Source organism: Halichondria panicea, chromosome 3 (assembly GCF_963675165.1).
Source record: "Halichondria panicea chromosome 3, odHalPani1.1, whole genome shotgun sequence".
NCBI lineage: Eukaryota > Metazoa > Porifera > Demospongiae > Suberitida > Halichondriidae > Halichondria > Halichondria panicea.
The window spans coordinates 2,866,101-2,888,153 of NC_087379.1; the positions used below are offsets into that span (position 1 = coordinate 2,866,101).

Genomic DNA, 22,053 nt, shown 5'->3' on the forward strand with positions numbered 1-22,053 from the left:
AGCACAAGCACACACATGCATAATTGCATCCATGCCTGCATGCATGTGATTCGCCCCATTATCATAATTATACCCTTTGCAATCTAATTAACTATTGCGATCTGGCGAGGATCGTGTGTATTTATACTAGTAATATTTTTAGGTTTTGCAATTTTATTGTTGCAGTGTATACCCATTTAAATGTCATCATTCCCAACCTGCATCCAGTCTAGAGAGTAGAATACAAAAATAGGTGAGTAGTTGCATGTACTTAAATGTATCTCAAGATTGGAACATTTCTAAGAAATTGTGCTGATACCTTTGTATAGGTAAAAGAATAAGCTACAACATGATTCAAAAATATTACCCCAAAAGTTGTTGTAGTTTTAGGTGATAAAGGGGGTGATCGTAAAAAAATGTACGTAACACCAATTATCTCCAGAACTAAACAGAAAAATTTTTCTTCAAAAGTTAGACGATTTATTCAAGCTTACTCCGTGTAATTTTTAGACCTTAGCCGTAAAATTTTCTTCGAATCTCTCCCTAACTGAAACGGCACTAAAAACTAGTAATGTTGAGCACTGCGGAGGATGTGTAGATATTAATTTTAAGCAATATCGATTCTTTCATAAGATAGCCAAACTATCTATAGATGTTGTGACAAAGTTCCAAACCTTAGCCGGAAACCGTTGGCCTTTTCTCTCCTTAACCGATTACCCACTATAACAATGTTTTATTAATCACCCACCACCTTATGTTGTCATGGAAACAATTTTGGATATGTTGTAGCTTATTCATGCCTACACAATGGTATCAGCAGATTTTCTTAGAAATGTTCCAATCATAAGATATTTACATTTAAGTACAACTACTCTTTAGACTGTAACATGTTTGCCATAAATACTGCAATCTGATTAGCTATTAGTATCCAACTTAGAAAATCATGTACATTGTACTTACTTAGAAAATCATGTACTTCACTTAGAAAATCATGTAGTAAAGATTAGGTAAGAACATTCAAGGCTAGATATTAGCCTCGGTCCCAGGCCAATTTTTTTTTAATAGAACAAAGTTGATAGTTGTCGAAACAACTCGGCCTGGAATCGAGGCTAGGCTATATATCTGCTCATGGTTGCTATGCTTAGACACTGTTTAGGAAGATTCCACGTGATTTAGAAGTCCTCAGGGCTAGTAGAACCCTCACTGCGTTTGGGATACTATAAATCATGTAGAAACTTTCTAAACAGTGTCTAACTATTATGTATTATACTCGTATATATGCGTTGCTGTGTTTAATTAGATCATGTTTGCCATAAATACTGCAATTTGATTGGCTAAAGGAAGTGTTCTATCCAACTTAGAAAATCATGTACTTACTTAGAAAATCATGTACTTCACTTAGAAAATCATGTAGCAAAGATAGAAGAACATGATTGGCTAATTATAAATACTCATGGTTGCTATTAGCCTCCTTCACAAGGCCTCAGTGCGGCCTGGAATCGAGGCTAGGTTGCTATGATCTAAAATGCTTAGACACTGTTTACCACATGATTTAGAAGTCCTCAGGGCTAGTTCCTAAACAGTGTCTAACGAATTCATTCATTGAACAATTGCAAATTATTTCGTATAACACATTACCATGCATAATTACACAGTACAATACAGTTAAGGCAACACTAGGAGCGAGGTAAACATGCTGAGAAGCAGCGGTGCTTGCAACATTCATAATAAAAGTCTATCATAATTCCACTCCAAAAACATCACCAATATTGCACAAAAACTTATCATCTTTATCATCGTAGTCTAAGCAAGCCACTGCAGCCGGACTAGAATACAAGTTATTGAATTCATAGTTTTCCTGTTGCCTCACGATCACCTCCTCGGCCGACCTCCTCTTGGTGGCAGAGTACATAAAGTAGTGAAAGGCAGTCCCAAACTCGGAGTGTCGTACGTTCCAGCAAAATGTGTGCGGTTGGTAGAGCAGCCTGCCTCTAAAATGGGGCTGAGAGAACGTGATGGAGAGAAGCTGACCGCCCACTTTCAGCACTCGGCTTACCTATACATGTACAGTGAAAATAGAGAAATCAAATTACAGCATGCTGACTATGCTGTTATCTGATCCTAATACGTACATACATTGTAGCTTGATAGATATGCATCTATATTATATTCAATATTATGCACGTACGTACGTGCCTCTGATAGAGCTTTTTCCAGTTGTACTTTGACCTCTGGTCGAGGGTCCCAGACGTCCCCCTGGTCCACTTGTAGTGCATCAATACTACCCTTGTCCAGTACGACATCGAACGTCTCATTATCAAATTTCAAATCTAGCATGTCCATCACATGCCAGGTCATGTCGACTAATGAAACATGCTTCCTCTTCATTCCATCAATTACGATAGGAGAGAAATCAATGTTGTGGATATTGTGATAGCCTTTGTCGTACAGTGAACTGCTGAGTGTGCTGTTTCCACATCCCAATACTAGGATGTTGTCTGTTGGTTTTAGCAGATCATGGATCTGACTGTCCAATGCTTGGAGATCACAGAACCAGTCATAACTTTCTTCACTCGTGTACCTCTCGTCCCAGTAGCTTTGGGTCTTGTATTTATTAGCACACTGCATGGAAGTGTTAATCTGGGTGTTAAGCCTTTATCTTTCAAGTTTTCACTTCAAAAGACATGAAACAGCTCGATCTTGTTCAAGTTTCTTGTTTTTCGGTTAAATAGAGCTCGTTAGTGCAGTGAAGCACCACACCCACCTTTTGATCTGCATTACCTATTAATTTGTGTAAAGCCTAGACAAAAATCAAGCTAGAGCTAGCTAGTAGAGTTAGTTCTATTTTACAGTCTGTGCACACAATCAAACGGCGACAGATTTATAAGGTTAGTTTTGTGGTATATGCAAGCCGGCCCATATCTGATTGTATCGTTCACTTGCACGTACCTGCACTGTGCTGTCTCTCTAGACCAGATTAAATTTGATGGTCTGGTGACCATGGCTATCTAAAATAACTCTGTAGACAAAATAATGCTATCTTATGTACTCTCTATAACATGGTGTATTGTTTAGCTATTTTTTCTGTAATCTTAGACCTAATTAATTACCATGTTTATAGATAGGAAATTGCAGTGTACAAACTTTTTTTTTTAAATACTCCTTTTCATAGTGCATAGCCTGTATAGTAATAGTATATCATTCATACTATATCAACCATTAGTACATGTTATGCCCCATTTAACTACAGAGCTTCAGAACACACCAATCTGTCTCCTTCAAAGGCCCAGCTAATTGAACGCAATTAATAATTTGTGGTAACCAGTGGTGATTTCAAAATGGCTTGCGGTTTCGACTGTAATGCTACGATGGTGATGCTGGAGATGCTGGAGGACCAGAATCGAGATATTTGTAACTACCTCGGCGAAGCAATGGTGGCTGGATGTCAACCGGATGTTCTCGATAACATTACAGCACTCTACAATCAAAACTGTACTAGTCCAATCGGAGTAAATGTAGAAAGAGGATTTACGGCAGTTTTAATCTTTGTTGTGTCACTCATTGGAAACACTTGTACAATCGCTTTGCTTTCAAAATTTAAGATACACAAGATTCCAGATGTCCTTGTTGTAGGGCTTGCCATAACTGACCTTGTTGCAGCAACTATTCCTGTGCCCTTCTCAATATACGCTTATTTCTCAGGGTTCCGATTTATGCACAACAGTGCAGAGTGTATAATCTACGCTACTGTGGCCCAGTTCACTCGCTACGCATCAGTACTGATCGTTACGATAGTATCCATCGAACGATACCTTGCTGTGATACATCCATTCTTCTACCGGAGACATGCCACTCCGAAAAAAGTTGCAGTGATTCTGGTATTCTGTTGGTTGGCTGCAATTGCTCTGAGTATTGTTCCCGCACTGGACCCCTGCACTAGTATTCTTCCCCATGAAGGATTTTGCTTGTTCGATGTCGACAGTGATTATGCCTATTCAATCATTGTGTACGGTGCAGTGCAGTACATTATCGTTCTGTTCTGCTTTGTTGCCGTGTCAGTGCAGCTGTCTCTAGTGTACAGACGGAGACAGAGGCTCAGAGTACAGGACAAGTATAACAAGCAGTCCAATGCTCAGGACCGACAGCATGAGGTCAAGTTCAGCAAGCCCAACCTCACTACCAGGTGTGTACAATGTAGTAAATTGGGTCTGCATGACTCTGAATGTGTTAATGGCGTTGTGAAAGTATGCACTTTTATTCACTCTGTGTGTGTCCATGGAAGGGTAGGTTTTGATATAAGTAACTAAGGCCACTGTAGATAGCTGCTCCCTCCCTTAGTAAGAGGAAATGATCGAGGTTAGCTGTACATGTGACTAGATTGAGTGGAAGTTAACGTTTGTTTAGTACCCTCATTTGGATGTGTAATGTGTAGCCTCTACACAGGCTCTCCTTTTTCTGTTCTTTATCACAATCGTTCAATAAGATAAAATACTGTCTTAATCGTTCAATGAGATAAAATACGGTATTAATTGGAGGAATAAAGAAAGAAATAGACGTAGAGTTAGGAAAAAGGAGAGCCTGTATCGGGAAGTCGCGTGAGGGTAGAAGGGTGGTAGAAGGGTGAAAATGAGCGTGGGCATGCTGAGCTAGAGATGTTGGACTGCCCACGCAGATATCTATGACTAATAAAACTTTGCCTGCAGCAAGCTGGACATGGACTTGGAACTGGAAGTTTGCAAGCACTATAGCTAGCTATATACCTTAGGCTTAGCTAGATGATCTACTAGTCTAGATTGTGTGTTTAGATTCTATCAGACTATTACCTTTTCTTGTGTCTTTCTACATGCTAGTATAGATCAAGAATAGCTTAGTCATCATTATCATATAGCAGGTAGCTACTGCCACCAGAGCTGGCCACGCTGGTTCTCTGATCTGACTTGCAGCACAGCTTGGGTGGTTGTCTCAGTACAGTTTTATTAACTCTGAATGCGTGGGAGAATACCTTACGTCATGATTGTGGGCTACATATCGCCCACGTTCATAAAAATCCTTGTGGATCACGCGATTTCCCAAACCAGGCCTTACTTTTCTTAACTGTACGCCCATTTCTTTCTTTGCTGCCTCACTGTGTCTTTCTTGTGATTTATGGATGAACAGTGACAACAGCAAGAAAAAGTAAGCCCTGGGAACGAGGCTATGTAATGTGTACAAATTTTACTTTGTAGGTACATGTACTTGCTTGTATGTACTTCCTAATGAAACCTTAGCAGTGCACCACCACACAGACACTGTGATTTTGTTACTGGTCTGACCATCTGTTTGTTTGCCTTCTACTGGCTTCCCTCATCCCTTTGTTCTGTCTGCCCATTTCCCTTGCACTGTGCATGATGGTATACAACCGACCCTACCTTGCACTGTGACCAGCTAGACCAGTGTACAATGTACATGTCTGCATAATTATTAAGACATGTAGGTATTAGAACCGTTTCTCATGTTTTACGTGTAATGTATATATCTGTGGCCTACTTATTGTCATGCATTGTCACTAATGACAATGTAGTTGATATGTTTGTACAGTACCTTTGTCTCCACTTGTGTTACTCCAGGTAACCCGAAACTACCTCAATTATTGGAGTACTCTTAGAGCGGCCATTGTTGTAGAGCTAACTGCCACTATGATATCAGGTTTCATGTTGTCATGCTTCAATGACAGTCAGTGAAGGAACTGTAGCAGGATAATTGTGCTGCTATAGTAACATTAGCCAATGTATTAAAGACTGAAGTGCAGCCGTGAGGTCCAGTCTTGTTTGTTTCCCAAGATCTTGTATTCTTTCTTGGCTTTTACTAGATAAGAAATGAGGACATAGTTCAAAATTAATGTTGTTTTATGGGGAGGGATTGTGTTCCTGTTAGATTACAATCTAGCTCTTCAAGTATGTTTGAGAGTGTAGTCTTTTAATGTCCACTATTTGGAGAAAACTGAACCCTTCAATACACACTCACACACACACACAGGATCAGTGATCTGAGCAAGTCCCTGCGTAAGGCCGCTCCTCTGGTAGTTGAGAAGTTCCAATTTGGAGTGGAGGCTCAGTTTGCAGTCATGTTGTTTGCGGTCGTCTTTCTCTTCTACCTCACCTGGACAGCCATTCTTGTGAGTGACATCATTATTACTTTATGTCTATAGCAACCTCTCATAGCAACCTCTACGTCTAGCCGTTTATAATTTTAAAGTAGTGTTGAGTAAGGTGTATGACTCCTGCTCCCATACTTAGAGTTTATGTAATTGTATTAATTTTGGTTTAACATTGTGCTTGAGAATACCAAGCCTCTTAAGTAGAATTTGTTTGTTTTGTGGGTAGTGCTCCTGTACGTCAGGAATATGTGTCTGTTCTCTTTGTCAAGAAGTATGTCATAATATTATTAGCACAGTTGCTGTGAACATTATTCTCTTGAATAGTGAAAGGCCTGTCTTCATTGAAGTTGTTTTAGCACCCCCAGGCACACACTGGGACTTTCCTCAATGCATATTTGATGATTGGTTGGCTAGCTATAGTGGCTGTAAAATATTAGCAAGTTCACAGGAAACCAACTTTTAAGGATACAACTCAGTTTGGCTACACTGATTCATAAGTTGATACATGGTGTCCCTGTATGGATGAGCTAACTGTGTGTTAGGGGTGGAAATGTCATCAACTTCCTCTGGCTTCTGTCCCACTAAGGCCTTGCTGTACATATGGGTGGGTGGGTGTGTGGACAAAGTTATCTCAGCTATGGGCTCCCTTAGACTTGATGTGTATTTTTTCCAGGAGAGAAGCACTTATAAATACCGTTGTGTCTAGTCTGTCCCCATGTTTTAAGCAAGGCAGTATGGCCTTTGTGTTTTGTGTTTTGCTGATTTTTCAATGGCTGCATGGTGTTTGTACACTGTGCTACGTTGTAACGTGTGTGTCATGGCAACCTCCTACATGTACATGTACATGTACTATTAATAATTTAGTATACATGTCATTCAGTTTCTTGTCTAAATTACGTCAGTACACTTGATTTAATACACTTAATTAGTGAGTACATGTACTTATAAACACATTGTTTTGAAAAGACGGTGATTGCTGCATGCATTGTTTATAAACATACAGCACTGCATGGTAACTGAGTTTTTGCTGCAATAGTGGTCGGTAAGAAAAGCATTAATTGCATGATCAACTACACTATAATTAAAGCACGTGTCCCTTATCAGGACATTTAACAATTAGGATTCTCATTATACCGTTATCTTTTAGTTGATATATTAGTTGGGAGCTGTCGATCTTTTCGTGTTACATTTTGTTTCTGTTATAAGTGTCGGCAATACAGAGCGGCTTGCTCAGTTGTCATTGCTAGTTCACTGGTTATTCTGTCAACATCTAGTGACGATAAGAGCGTGTAATGATTGTTCTGAACCGAATTGGTAGTGTCTAAAGTTGTGGTTGTGTACCGTAGTTTTAGCAGTGAGCAAACTTGTTGCCACTGTAATCTCAGGAATGTGTACAAGCAATGTTTACAAGCATCCTTTTATATATAATGAATTATCAATTATACGTCCAGTGTGTGTGTAAGGTAAGGTATGTGCATGGTGGTCTCTTGTGTTTGTTTGCAAGGTTGTTGTCACTGCAACCAGCAATGGCAGTTAAAGCTAGACCACCCATTCACCCATTGCTCGTACTGTGCGTGTTAATAGTATTCATGGCCTGCTCATTTCAAAAGGCTGTAAGTTAATAGTGTGTCAACCACACAAATTTAGTGTGTTTCACGAGCGGGCACTCGTTACTGTATGCTGAAAGACGAGCGGCAATCATTATTCATTTACAATGTAGGTGCTATGTTCATGCTTGTATAATTAGGCTACATCAATGAGCTGAATGTTGTTAGACCTAAGCAAACCTACAGACCTAATACCCACTCCTGCTGCCAGAAAGGAAACTTGTCAATTAAACTTTCGATATTACCCACTTAGTGGGTGTTTTGTGTAGGTTTTACTCAGCATCCTGGTCGGTAATTGAAGAAACTATTCGGTAGCTGCTGTGCTCTGTGTCTATAGTTGCAGTTGTTGAAGGCCCACACAGGTAGCTAGGCAACAGGAAACACTGCTAAACTGTACCAAAGAAACCCATGCTGCTTGGCTGCTATAGATTCTAGCCAGGAACTTATGGTTGTGTAAGTGTCTTAAGTAAAAAAAATACCCCCATTATGTAGGGTGTAGCTAACTTACCCTATGTGGGTACACACCCACTCTAGTAATTAAGGGTGTGTCCTGTTGTCCCATGTTACATATTCCTCCCTTGTGCACACAAACATTGTGTACCAGTGCCATGTTTGGCTATGTAAGTACGTTGTTTGCTTGTAGTTGCTAGGCAACAGAGTGATAGTTCATTAAAGTGATGGTTAATCAGATCTGCTCACGTATACTCTGCATACTCTTGCATTTAATATCAACAGCTGTTAGTTTCAGTTGTCGTATACGTATATTACAACAAAGGACAGCCTTTCGCAATGCGTGTCCATTCCAACATCTGGGAGCATAATACTTAATAGTATGAAACAAACATACAAACATAGTTGGCTCCTTGTTTTCTGTATAACTCCTTGACATTACTGTTGACAGCTAGCGTACTGTACGTGAGTGCTAACACTGTTTGAGTAATGTGTGCTGGGGCTCAGAGTTGAGATTGATGCCCTATACATCAATCACTAATGGCTGCCTTCCAATGCTGATATCATACAATGTATGTGAGCAATAGGTTAACTTTTCAAACGTTTTAATTGCATCCTGTCAATGTGTGTGTGTGTGGTTACTCATGTTTCAGCTTTCCTGTCGTTTCAGCTGCTCCAGATGTATGCTTGTAGGGTCACATTGTGTGTATGTGATGTCATGAACTGTGACCTTTAGCAGAGGTTCATTTGGTGCCTGCTGGGTATGTACGTAAGTGTATGTTTTGAATGCAGTACACCTTGTGTACTTTGAACTTGCCATCTGGACACTGCCTGCCCTATACTGATGTCACTATTCAATAATTGCAGTGACAACAGCTGTGCATGTACATGTAGCTATCCAAACATTTTTGCTGTTACTATTTATCGACATCGTACGTGGGTGCTAACCACTGTTTTGAAGTGGTATTTAATAATATCTGCTGGGGTTCAGAGTTCAGCCATAGTGTGCGTGTAGGGGTGCTTCTCTGTCAGTGAATGTCATTAACTTGGAGACAGTCGTGGTGACCACAGCTGGTCCTGTACGTGTATATACTGTACACGTGCAGTTTTATGAATTGACTTATTTTGCTTTTAATTACTTCAGTTCTAGGACATCCTGCCTTTCTCGGAAGTACCCATTATAATTATGATACCCATTAATTAACCTGGATACTAACTCTCGTATTTACTTCAAGTGCTCTAAATGCTAAGTGCAAAATGGTTGTAGACAAAACAAAGCCGAGTGTTAATGAGTGCTAAAGAAGAATCCAGTTCTGTAGCTGTACTGTATGGTATGATAGTAATCCTGTAGGAGGCAAGATGATTAAGCAATTGGTCTACTCAGACACATATTTGCTAGTTTAAAGTTTGCTCTGCCGCTAAGTGGTTTGTTCTCAGTTGTGGTTGAGAAGCCTCTAACTGGCTGTAAGTTATGCAAGTGTGGTTACCTTAGGAACACCTAGGCATTAGGTTTGTTCCGTGAAGGGGTGCACCACAAACCTGCTTGTTGCCAAGTAATAATAATGTCTTCCTAAGTACACATCCATTGTCATGTTTGCACACTCAGTACATGTATATGCACACCACACCCACACCACACCCACAGGTAGTCATTATCATCGCAGAAGTGCAAGACTCTTCAGAGGGTCTTGAGGATGCCATATTTTGGGGAATTCGTTTCTCAGTGATTGCTACAGCCATAAATCCCCTTCTGTACGGTATTCTTGCCAGACAGTACCGATTGGCCTACTGGTATGTGATCAAACTAGTGCTGAGCAAGTGCTGCAGGTGTGTGTCTCCACCACTCAAGGATGTGTTTGGTGAGTGCTATACATGATTGTACATGTATGTATAATTATGCCCACAAAAGTTAACTTTACACTTGGGAATTTTCTACCGTGAACTTTGGTGGCAGTGGGGAGATGGCTTAGTAATAGTTAGTACCCTTTTACTCGCATGCTTTTCCCCATTAAAGCCACAGTTAATATCCCACGTTAAACAATGGTACTTGATTAATGGTGGTCTCAGTCACTATAGGTACAATCTATCTGTGGATATAATACCATTGCCTGATACAATGGCTACTACATTGTGCATCGTTTGGCCCTGAGGGAATATCACAAACAATTTGGAGTAACACAGAATTTTAGTGAATGTATTTGTGTCCATTACCGAGCAATTACAGCCTTGCATCATGAGATTCCGTGATAATTGCGTGTACCTCAACAGCTGTTGGGGTGTTCGGTGTTCGGTGTTCAAGGAGTGCTACACACATCCTAATCATAATTATTTCCTGTTCTGTCTGCATTATGAGTGCCCCTCTCCCTCACAGCTGCCGCCCGTGCACCTGCCGGGGACGTTCGCTCAGAAAACAGTGAGTACAATCGCAGGAAGAGGTTCAGACAACAGGATGGAAGTGTGGGAAGACAGAGCATTGGTGAGAGTGACATACGTACGCTTAGTCAGGTTGGAGCAGCAAATACAAAGTTGTTTAGGGCACTTGTTCAATAGTTTGGGCTGCTGTACGTTAGCCTGTGGCTGCATGAAATTCATATGCATACTGTGACACCTTTGCCTGACAGACGCTGGTTTAAATGTGAATTAATATAATTATAATAACATAACAATAACCCCTCCCCCCCCCACGCACACACACGCAGGCACAGAGAGCACGTGGAGCAAATCAACGGCCGTCCTCACACGTACAACAGCTCACACTCACCTCACAAACGGGAGAGACCTCGAAGCCATTGAAGAGTTGGACTATTCCTGCAACAACCCTGACTCGGTCATCGAGGAGCACTCCACATACGTCAACTCGGCCGGGGAGCTTGCTTCCACCGTCATCATCCCTCATCAAGGCCGAGAAAAAAACAGCGAGACTGACCTCACAAGGAACACATTACGTGCGACAGCCTCGCTGGATAATCTGGTGGACGGACTGATATCTGATTTTGGGTACAGCCAGGATGTCCAGGTAGGTGTGGAGAACCCTCTGGTGAACGTCTTAGCAGAGGGTGAGGAGATGTCATCCTCAGAGCAAGGATCGACCACAGAGGATGGCTTTCAGGTGAGCTTACTGATCTTTACCAAAATTAATGTTGATGTTTACCAGATGTGGATATTCCCACACATACAATGGCATAGGATACGTGCCAAACATTTCATTTCGTACTATTGATCTTTACCAAATGCCTGTAAAACTAGTTAGCATCTGCCAAACTCTCATAAATATACTCCCCGCCCACTCATAGATTGGGAGACTCTACTCCAACCCAGTCTACCAGATTGAGCTGGCTCGTCGACAGCGAGAGTCCCAAGTCCTCTCTTCCCTTGTGGCCGCCTCCTCTGCCGATGACATCACTCTCGTTTCTAAGGTCCCTCTACACAAGCCAGCTGTTAACTCCACCCTCACAACCACTAGTGCTACTCTTCCCAATAACCACCCTATGTCAAAGTCCATGGATCAAATTGCTCCTGAAGGATCACAGACTTGGTTGACGCGTACCAATACTAACGAAGGCAATAAAGACAGTGAAGAAGTGCCAGCAAAGGAAGTAAAGGACGAAAAAGTACATTTGGAAGACAAAAGATTGGATCACATGAAACGACTACAGCCCCTCTCACGGTCCCAAGAATTTGATGTTCATGCCGCCACCGGTCAGAGGAGACCCAAGACAATCGAGCCCGTGTCTAATGGAGTAAATGTGCTTCGTATGAAGTATGAATCTTCCAAACCCCAGGCTGCACATATCCCGCCCACCTTACACCCCACACGCATTACACCCTCGCTGCAGCCCAACGGGAAGTCGGGTCGCTGTAACTCTGTCGGGAACTCAGACTCTGGCAGAGAAAGCATGGTCTTAGAGACTGATGTATGAGTATATGCATGCATGTGTGTGTGTGTGTGTGTTCTGGTTGTGTCAGGTGTTCTGTATAATAGTTACATGTATCCAGCTGTTCACTTCTACTTTCTAATAATGCTAATGCACTTTTTGTATTATTAATTTTCTTCGAAAATAAAATATTATATTAATTTGAGAGCGATGAAAATTAAAATAGGACATTAAAATTTTTCTTCCGTGCATGCAAAATGTAGAGGACAATGTAATAAAAAGTGACATTTTGAGCCTTAAGCTAAATGCAGTTAAAAAACACCCACAATTGCATGAGTGATAGAAACTCGTAGTTAGTTACATAGTAGTATGTAATAGTCTATAATACTGTACGTGTCCCAGTAAAACTATTTTGTTCAGACTGTGTTATGACTCCCTGTGAAGATAGCAGCATGTTGCAGAGTACACAGAACAAGTGTTCCCCCACAGTGTAGCTCTTTTCACCACCTCCAGACTTGCTGGCCAACTGTTTGCCACAGGACTGCATTGGGTAAAGATCGTTAACAAACAATCGCCATACTGACAATTTGTGTTTGGTAAAGGTCACCATAGATAGATGTGTACAAGAGTGTGTTGTTTGGTAAAGGGTCACCATAGATAGATGTGTACAAGAGTGTATGTGGTAAAGGGTCACCATAGATACATTGTAGATGTGTACAGGCACACTAACCTCGCACTTGAAGCACTCAATGTGGTAGCTCTTGTCCAGGGCTCTCACTCTCAGGCTCCTGGATTTACCCTGCGTAATGCATTGATCAATTCTCAATGCATGCAATAAACAAAACTAACATACTACACAACTAACTAACTAACTGCGCGCTAAAGTAACATGCTACACAATCAACTTACCTGCTCGGGAACGATGGGTTCCTCACAAACTATACACTTTGGAGCGTATTTCCTGCAAAGGAGAACAGTATCACATCACAATAGCAATTGTTACATGGCTAGCTAATTTGATTGAGGAAGCTGTCCGATGATGCATGTGCGTTATCGGTGCTGGAAAAACAAATAATTAATTATTGACTATTAAGCTTCACAAATTCACTATAGACATTTATCTTATGACATGCAGTGACATCACAAGGTGCAATTGAGCAATTGAGTTAGTCAGAAATACGATATGTACACAGAAAATTATCACGTCTTTACCTACTACCGTATAGCGGGTAAGTTTCGTGGGGTAAAAAGTTCGTTCAACTCGAGAAACGGTAGTTTTTTCGTGAGTAAAAATTTCGTTTAGTCTCGTGGCTGCATGGCATTCCTACGTTCAGATAAGCCACGCCTACGATAAAATTTCGTGGAGGTCAGCCTGCCCACGAAAATAATGAATATTTTACCCCACGAAAATTACCCGCTATACGGTACCTAGTGCTAGAAATTAATGCATTGATGCTAACTAATGCTGCTATTTATGCGAGCGGCTATCTAATCGCATATTTGTATCGCACAATTAATTCTCGGCCTGTACCATTCCCATGAAATTGCGATGTTAATCGAGGAAATAACGCATTTTGTTTTCAGAGCATTAAAATTGGCCAAAACGCAAGTTTTTTTTTTATGCCCGTATTATATTTATAGCACTATACGATACCAGGAAATGCAGCATCACACAATGTAGCAATTCATAAAACACAGTCACTTGCTCTATAGTTATAGGTAAGGCTGGAAATCTTCAAGAGGAACGACACAACTTTAGACAAAAATGGCCAGACAAATTCTAGACTGGAAGATTAATTAGTTTAAGACGGTGTGTCTATGTATCTATTGTAACCCTTGTTTGGAGGTCTATGGTGGACAACGTTAATTGTAATCGCTTGCCAAATGAGTGTACAGTGCCGTAAGTGTGACACATGGCTACTACATACCACAAACACTTCAATTACCACCACGTCATCAGCTAGTACAAGCACAACATCTGTAAACAATCTACAAATAAAGTGAAACAACACAAAAACTGGGCTGAACAACCACAGAAGTAAATACTACAAATTTCTGAATTTTTAAGGAGGCCAACTCTTTGAGTTTTTAGTAGCACTTGTACGAACTCACAATATTTAGTGCACCCACGTATGTACTGTATTGCTAATACGTCAAAGACGAAACAATCAGAGTACACATAACAAGGGAATTGGACAATTAAATCCGAGATACTAATTAGATCAGTGGGACAATTTGATCAAGATGTTGGCTGTTCTGTCTAGTCACCAAGCAACAGACAGTAGCACAAGAGAGCCGGACAAGTGTATCAAACAGCATGCCTACGTATGGGAGAGGTTTGCCACACTGGGAGGCTAGCCAGTTTACGCAACAGTGTGTTGTCTACAGTTGAGGAGGCAATGGTCAACAAAAATAATGCTTGGAAACACAAATTTATTGTTCAGCCCTGTCACTATAGATACTCGTTGTGTTCACTCAGCCATGTTCATCAGGGGGTGGGTATGCCTCTACAGTTATCTCTTAACGGATAACAGGAGATATTGTACACATCACAAAAGGCTTGTTGCATAGTTGCATGATTAAACTACAAACATACACTGTAGACAATGAGTTACAATGCAGCTCAGGTTAGCAAGGAGATGTGAAGTGTCTAACACAACTACATGTACATATTATGTATAAGAGGTTAGTACAACTATATATAGTGAATGTACAACTAGCCTTAAGATAAACAGTACATGTCACCCTCTCTCACTTACTTGTGATAGTCTGCAATGCAGTAGACCACCCCTGCCGCATCACTGATGTAAGGCACTCCATCGAGGCACTCACAACACATGGAGCATCGGAAACAATCGGGATGATAGGACCGGTCCAGAGCTCGTAGCACCTACACAAAAGAGGGGTTGGAATCATTACTGCATGGTAATGCTTCACTATCGAAAACTATGAAGCTACATACAAGTAAGTATACATGTAGCTGTATATAGCACATGCACGTAATTAAATTTTGCGTAGTGAATACTAATTATCATTCACCTTCAAAAGCCTACCCACACTGACAATGAAGCCAATTAGACTAATTACATAGAGATTCAATAGAGAGTGAGAGAATACAATACAATTGGTGCCAGCTCCAGTTACTGTTATTATGACTGTCTCTAAGTGCTTCTCCCGAGAGAGATTAAAGGTATCGGCAATTGAAGGGTGCAATCACTTCTTTGAAACTATGTCATTGACGTAAGCGACCTGGAATTTATCCTTCAGAATCGACTACAGTTGCTATAATGCTATAATTATAATCTTCCAGTGATCAGTACAACCTTTTCGTACATGTATGTATATTGATGATGTAATTATGGTGTACATTACTAACAGTACGTTTGAGTTAGCGTTGACTTTCTGTAAAGCTAGTGTTTGCATGCTTGAGAGACTCAGGCTTTACGGATGTACAGTGTATCTCACTAGGCCCACTTGAGTTTTAGTACGGTTCACCGAGTTAGACTAATCATCTCTGTGATCATACACACTCAGTCGAGTGCACACACTGCTGCTAAGCTACTGTATATCGGGTTTCAAATGTGAGCTTCTTTCGATTGCAAATTGCGAGTTTTCGCATAAATCACATCGAAATACATGCAAAGAGAGCATGCAATCGCAATTAGGCTTATACGCATTAATTTGATTAACCTTGCACGAAACCCGCTACACGGTATGCAATGACCACAGCTGTATATAACCACACAACAGGCAGTCAGCATTGACTGATTTAATTATGGAGAGCAGAATTGAATTACTGCATAATTACTTACCCGATCTCGAATCCTCAGTGAGCACAGGTGGCAGGTGTCCATCAAACTCTGCGCAAAGAGAGAGTGTATGTTGATGAGCATTAATGATGCACACAACGAACCTTGACTAGGTTACAGATAGGCAGAAATTCTCCGCATGTTACATGTACATGTACATGTACATGCGGAGAATTTCTAGATTAGGTATTGTTTCCTTTAGCAAATGACACTAGAGTTTACGGTCAATAGTCTAATGTATTATTTAGCAATTGAGGTAAAGTTAGACACAGCATTCAAGAGGCCTCAGGTCATGAATAGATCGACAACTAACCTCGCAGTCTGCACACACCCCCACAAACTGGCCAGTTAATTATATTCATGATTCAAATAGACCCAAAGGAATGTGTTAAACCAGAAACATGACGTTGTGTAGAGAGATTTTCCCACATTCACATACAGAGGCTATCACAAAAACGACAAACGACACGCATCATACAATGTATGTACATGTACAACTATTAAGCAGATGCATGCAAACATTAAGCTGATAGTGTGTGAGGGTGCAGCTTAATGCTTGATCAATACAGCACACCCAACACCATAATACAACATAACGGACTACTAAGGTTACTTAATTAAGAGCTTACCCAATAGTCCACCTCACAGAGGACCTGGTCGTCAGCAGTGTAGAAGTTGAAGCCAGAGAGAGGGGTGGCTGTGTGTGTGTGGGTGGGTGGGTGGGTGGATGTGTGTGTGTGTGTGGGTGGGTGGATGTGTATGTGTGTGTGTGTGTGCGGGTGGGTGGGTGTGGAAATGTGTGTGTGCCACAGTACGCACTAGCTTGAACTTACAAATGTAGACCCTTCTACAATTGTATATAGCTCAAACCAAAGGCCATAAATGGATGTCTATAGAGACAAATCTATACAGAGGTCAGAGTACAGGTTCAGAGGAGGCTGTTACCTGTGCATGTACATGTAAGTGTTATAGTTACCCCCAAGGAAGAAAACTAACCAACCAAAAATTCTATAAAATCACTGTTATGATACACACACTCGTTCACACTAATGGCATTAACAATCAGTGTACAAACACATACATGGGGAGCATGTAGAGTCTACACTTACTAACACAGCAGGGCGATGGGAAACATGACTAGAATGCAATTTGAGAGCTGTTTTGTAGCCTGGGGGGTGCCTAGGAATGCAGAATATGAGGGGGAGGCAGCTGACACTGCTGCAATGTACGTACAAAGAGATTGAGGGTGTGATTGCTTCGAAATACACACGTACATGTACACGATACATTGCTTGGAAACACACACGTACATATACATGTGTGTGTATACGAATTAGTAGCCCTAAGTGGAGTGGAATATGTCACAATGGGTCATGTGTAGAGCAATTTGTTTGTACAGAAGGGAGTAAATATCTGTGTACGTGTGACGGAGAACAAAACAAACCAATGACTATTTGATTGAGTTATTTGTAGGGAATTACTGACATAGCAAACATCAATTACAAATTGGAGCTGGCTTCAACTTTGATGCAGTGTTTCTTTCGCAGTGCTGCATACCGTGCATTGGGTTCCTGTAACTCAGACACTAAGCTTCCCCTTGTGGACAAACAACCCTTCACTGCTTCACACAACACATTGTTACGTACAACAAAGCCTCTCTCTTCTATTCAAAAATGACACTGTAAATAATGCACACTTCGCTTTCAATATAGTACATCACTGTTACATGTATAGGGTCAGTTGTATTGTTGTCAAACATGTATACACTATCAATTACAACCTCTTCTGTTGTCATAATAATCGTACGTGCACATGAGCTAAGTGTAACCAGGAGCCCACCAATTAAGTAACAGGTCTTGATTGAGGCAAAGCTATTATAATGAAATTCAAAACATTCACTGCAGTGCTTGCGACAGACAGCTAGACTGTTAGTCTGACAATCAGCAAAGTACAGGGCGGTACAATAACTGGCACTAACTGCTCATACTTCAGCTACAATAATATCCATTAGAAGTAAGTGCCAATTTGCTTACGATAGCAAATATAGCAGCCACAGAATGGATGTGGGTGTGATGTGAACACAGTAATCGTCATACAACAACTCCATAAGCAATCGCGTCTAATACATACACTGGCAGTGCTTTATCTCAGGAACTAATTTTCGATTGTAAATGATTGTCAGTCCCCAGAGCGTAAGATTGTAATTTGAATAAAAACGATGCTATTTCACTTCTAAAGGAGGGGGGCTACTTCTGTGTAAGTGAGACCATATCTCATGAATGGTTCAACTATCAGTTAACACAAGCTATAAGAAACAGTATCCTACAATTATTCACTTTACAAAGGATGTGCCAACACAAGATCGACACTTGTACGTGACAGACACGCTGGGTAGGATAATAACCTCACACGGTGTCCATTTACGGTTAGACTTTAGGCTCAACCCAGGCTACAAACACACAAATGCTACTCTACAACTGAAATATCATAGCCCAGGGTAAACAGTGGAAACAACATTGAAGGGCACAATTGAAGGAATGTCATTGCACAGGAATGATATAATTATACAGGTATGTTTACACGTAGAGTACGTGCCAACACAAACACTCGGTGATAGAGCTTAGCGATAAGAGCACACTGGAAGAGGGGATACGTTTAATTACCATTCAACCTTAGTAAAAGAGTACTAGGCTCAACCCAGGCTAAAACACACACATGCAGATGCTACAATTGAAATATGAATAGCCCACTCGTTGCAGCTAAATTGATACAGAAGAGGCTATTCAGTGTATACAGAAATTATAACTATACACGTAACAGGTATGTTTAGGAAGTCAGCAAAGGGAGCTACATGTACTGTTACATGTATAGAGCAGCCCTGCTTTACTAGGTGAAAGGACTCACAGCATTTTGAGCAGGTGAAGCACTTGAGGTGATAGACACAGTCCAGAGCAACGCAGCCATTGTTCATCCCAATCACAGGCTTGGTGCAACGCTGACAGTAGCCTGTGGTGTGTGTGTGTGTGTGTGTGTGTGCGTGCGTGCGTAACATTCACATACAGGGAAAACAAAAAATTGCAGAATCACAAACAAGGGAAGTACATGTGAAAGGTATAGAACAAAAGACAACAATTGGCACAGGATTCGTATTGTCACAATAACTGGATTTGCTGCAAATTTTAACTCAAGCTGAAATAATTATTGTATGTATGTGTGTGTACTCACCAAAGAACTCTGCATGGTACTCCGGGTCCAGGATAGCGTAGTCATGTAGCTGAGGATCAATTAATGCGTAGTCATGGATACTTGAATCCCCGTTGCTCAGGCCATTCACGGCGACATCATTAGTAGTCTCCTGGCTCTTGGTAGGGTCTTCGAGTGAACGTCTTTCTGGCAGAGTTATTTTGTGATTTGATGAACGTTCTTTCTTCTTGCTGATTTTTTGTTGCTGGGGCTTGCTCTTGTTATTGTTCTTAGTATGTGGAGGGATCTTTGAAGGAGTTTCTTTCGATTTCTCTTTCTCTATTGATGTATTCGAGGTTTTAACTCCATTATTAACCCCATTTTGTTTGACTGTTGTTAGAGTTTTCTTTTCTTCCACAATCTCTACTGGACTATCGGCAAACCTGACCTTTTGAACCACCCGAGGTTCGGATTTGGTAGTGGTGGTGGTGGTGGTGGTGGTGGTGGTGGATATTGAATTGTCGCTAACAGACGTGGTGAAAGGACTCTTAACCCTGGGGCTGGAGGTGGGCTCACTGGAGCTAGTCGGAATGAGCTCAGGGGAGAGGGGGGAGAGAGGGTAACTTGAACTATCCGAGTCGTCCGTCTCCGCATACCAGTTTGGATTTAGAGGGACTGGGGAACCCTCGTACTCGAAATGATGGTCATTTAGTTTGGAGGCTGGATCGGGGGTGAGCACTTCCATGAGTGTGCTTAGAGCGTGCACTGTCGATGTGGCCACTTCACTCATGTTTCTATCGAGGGACTGTTTAGACCAGCTCATATTGTCCAATCGTGACCTTTTTTCGTCGCTGTCAGGTGTCTGTCGATCGGAAAGTGGTTCTGGAGAGCTCAGTGTGGCTGTCGAAGAGCTTGAAGGTGATTGGACGGTTCTCTCAAGTCTATAATCACCAGCCTTCGCTGCTGGTGCCTGTGTAGCAGAGGTTGAGGCATTAGTGCTTTTGATGTGTAAGTAAGGATCTGCAGAGGAGTGTCTTCGAGTCTGTTTCAGACTCTTAGATGCGGATTTGTCTGAGGTGACAGGAAGATTGCTTGGTTTGCGGTTTTGGACAGTGGTTGTGGGTTGTTTGAGATGTCTGTCCGACTGAGAGCTATCAGAGTTCGTACTACTAGCAGTGCTTTCTCGTCGGTATATCTGTCTGGCTGGCTTCTCTTGACTAACCTCCTGCGAGATTTGTCGGATTGCAGCTAACTCAACTGGACTCAACTTGTCATAAGCACCCGATAATGACTGTGCTTCTGATTGCTTGATCCCCCCTTGTGTGGATGTAATACCTCCTTCAATTAGAGTAGGTGACTGTTTCAAAGGTGATGTAGGTGGGCTCAAGCTGTCATACACACCACTGTTGTTGACATCACTAGATGGTTGAGTCTTCTTCTTCAACTGGGTGAAGATTTTTGGAGTAGGGAGGCTCTTGCTGGGTCTGGAAACAATAGGGTGTACAGCTTTCATCGGCTGTGATTTTGCCGTCGGTTGAGCGTCGTCGTTGTAGTAACCAGTTCGAAGTGACGGCTTTCTTTTTGTGTTGGCTCCATCTTCGCTAGTGTGTAGAATTCGATGGCTTGATGTGGATACGATATGAAACGAAGCTGGTGTTGTTTCAATCACTTCAAAAGTCGTATTCTTAGATCGATCTGTATTCTTGGATTGATCGGGATTTGACGCTATCCTTCGCAGTTGCTCCTTTGGTTTAACCGGAGAAGTTATTTTCGAAACTTTGGTCCCATCTATGGAATCAAACAATTTAGTCTTAGGTTCAACTCTGGGCACGGATGTGGGAACTTTGACATTTGAGGGCTTGTTGCTCAGTGAGCTAGGGTTGCCATTGATTACAGCACCTGCACTGGAAGAATGCCTCAGCGCAGGTGTCACTCGAACAACTGCCTCAGACTTCTTGGCATGGACAGCTATTACCTGGGTCGGTGGTTTGGGGGCAGGGCGAGCAATGACCCTTTTGGTAGGGATAGTAACAGCCGTCTGTACCTGCAGTGCGTGTGTGTGGCATTAGAACAAACAATTGGCGTTTATAGGCTTAGCAGATTATTACAGTGTGCTGGCAGATATTTAACAGCTAATGAATATAGGCTGAGACACACCCATGCAAGAACAAAGGCTCTTCATGCATTCATGCAGCACTGTAGCTACAGAAGTAGGTTATATTACTGCTTCTGACTCAGTAGGAGTGCCAGCTCACTATAGCATCAAAACATACCACTAGCAAATATGATCTTACTGGCTGAGTATGCGTTTCATTTGCAGAAGTGGTTGAGCCACCGTATCCGAACCTCCCATCAGGTCCTCCTCCTGCAGACTGCTTACTGCTTGTTGTGATCTGTCCTGCAGAGCTAGAGCTGTAATACTGTGGAGCTCTCAGTATCTTTTCACCACTATGCCTTCGTTGAGGGTTGGCACCATGCTGTTCAACACTGAGCTTTCTTGGAGCAGTACTGTTGGTTCCATACTGTTCACCACTTAGATTTCTTGGAGCAGTGCTATTGGTACTATGCTGTTCATCACTTAGCTTTCTTGGGGCAGTGCTGGTACCATTCTGGTCACCACTACTGAGTTTTCTTGGAGCATTGTTGGTACCATTTTGGTCACCACTGGGCTTTCTCTGAGTACCATTTGGTTGTTGCCATGCTCTAGCAGCTAGCCTTGTGTGTGCTGTTCCAGAGGCACGTCTGTGCTTGGGAGGTAAGGGCACTTTGATAGATGACTTCCAATCAGTAGAGTGAGGTTTAGTCTGGAAAAAGTTCAGAGTATCAGTGTCTTGAACGCCTATATCCTTCAGTAGCTGTGAAGCTAAAGAGTTAAACTCGTTGTCACTCATTGCTTGCTTCTATGAGACTATTCTTGAGCTTTGAGCTGTATTAGAGCCGAGATTAGAGTCCATGACAACTTTCACTTCAAAATGTGGTTTGTAGAAAATGCCTAATGAATATCATTACTTCGA

The 22,053-nt window shown here is 41.6% G+C and overlaps 3 protein-coding genes across 3 annotated transcripts; 1 reads left to right on the plus strand and 2 right to left on the minus strand.

The window, feature by feature from the left end:
• Positions 1–1,700: 1,700 nt before the first annotated feature.
• Positions 1,701–2,712, minus strand: LOC135333007 (EEF1A lysine methyltransferase 4-like). The gene is made up of 2 exons (XM_064527949.1): positions 2,176–2,712; positions 1,701–2,035 (listed from the first exon to the last, which is right to left on the minus strand). The coding sequence occupies exons 1-2, from the start codon at positions 2,605–2,607 to the stop codon at positions 1,718–1,720; spliced, it is 750 nt and encodes a 249-aa protein (XP_064384019.1). The 5' UTR covers positions 2,608–2,712; the 3' UTR covers positions 1,701–1,717.
• Positions 2,707–12,252, plus strand: LOC135333003 (uncharacterized). Its single transcript, XM_064527945.1, has 7 exons — positions 2,707–2,867; positions 3,230–4,162; positions 5,995–6,133; positions 9,818–10,031; positions 10,544–10,648; positions 10,872–11,281; positions 11,466–12,252. Exons 2-7 carry the CDS (start codon positions 3,318–3,320, stop codon positions 12,090–12,092), a joined length of 2,340 nt encoding a protein of 779 aa, XP_064384015.1. The 5' UTR covers positions 2,707–2,867; positions 3,230–3,317; the 3' UTR covers positions 12,093–12,252.
• Positions 12,253–12,264: 12 nt separating this feature from the next.
• Positions 12,265–22,043, minus strand: LOC135333001 (mucin-2-like). The gene is made up of 9 exons (XM_064527943.1): positions 21,334–22,043; positions 19,082–21,083; positions 18,761–18,862; positions 16,486–16,553; positions 15,860–15,907; positions 14,807–14,937; positions 12,957–13,008; positions 12,778–12,846; positions 12,265–12,588 (listed from the first exon to the last, which is right to left on the minus strand). The coding sequence occupies exons 1-9, from the start codon at positions 21,928–21,930 to the stop codon at positions 12,427–12,429; spliced, it is 3,231 nt and encodes a 1,076-aa protein (XP_064384013.1). The 5' UTR covers positions 21,931–22,043; the 3' UTR covers positions 12,265–12,426.
• Positions 22,044–22,053: the final 10 nt, after the last annotated feature.

Bases quoted from the DNA above. Each gene is read 5' to 3' on its own strand.
- LOC135333007 (XM_064527949.1), bottom strand. From the start codon at position 2,607: ATGCAGTGTGCTAATAAATACAAGACCCAAAGCTACTGGGACGAGAGG. The intron at 2,036-2,175 runs GCACGTACGTAC...GTACATGTATAG, and splicing joins TGGAAAAAGCTCTATCAGAG to GTAAGCCGAGTGCTGAAAGT.
- LOC135333003 (XM_064527945.1), top strand. From the start codon at position 3,318: ATGGCTTGCGGTTTCGACTGTAATGCTACGATGGTGATGCTGGAGATG. The intron at 6,134-9,817 runs GTGAGTGACATC...CCACACCCACAG, and splicing joins TCACCTGGACAGCCATTCTT to GTAGTCATTATCATCGCAGA. The intron at 10,032-10,543 runs GTGAGTGCTATA...TCTCCCTCACAG, and splicing joins ACCACTCAAGGATGTGTTTG to CTGCCGCCCGTGCACCTGCC.
- LOC135333001 (XM_064527943.1), bottom strand. From the start codon at position 21,930: ATGAGTGACAACGAGTTTAACTCTTTAGCTTCACAGCTACTGAAGGAT. The intron at 21,084-21,333 runs GTAAGATCATAT...CACGCACTGCAG, and splicing joins ATGAAACGCATACTCAGCCA to GTACAGACGGCTGTTACTAT. The intron at 14,938-15,859 runs GTAAGTAATTAT...TCTTTTGTGTAG, and splicing joins CACTGAGGATTCGAGATCGG to GTGCTACGAGCTCTGGACCG.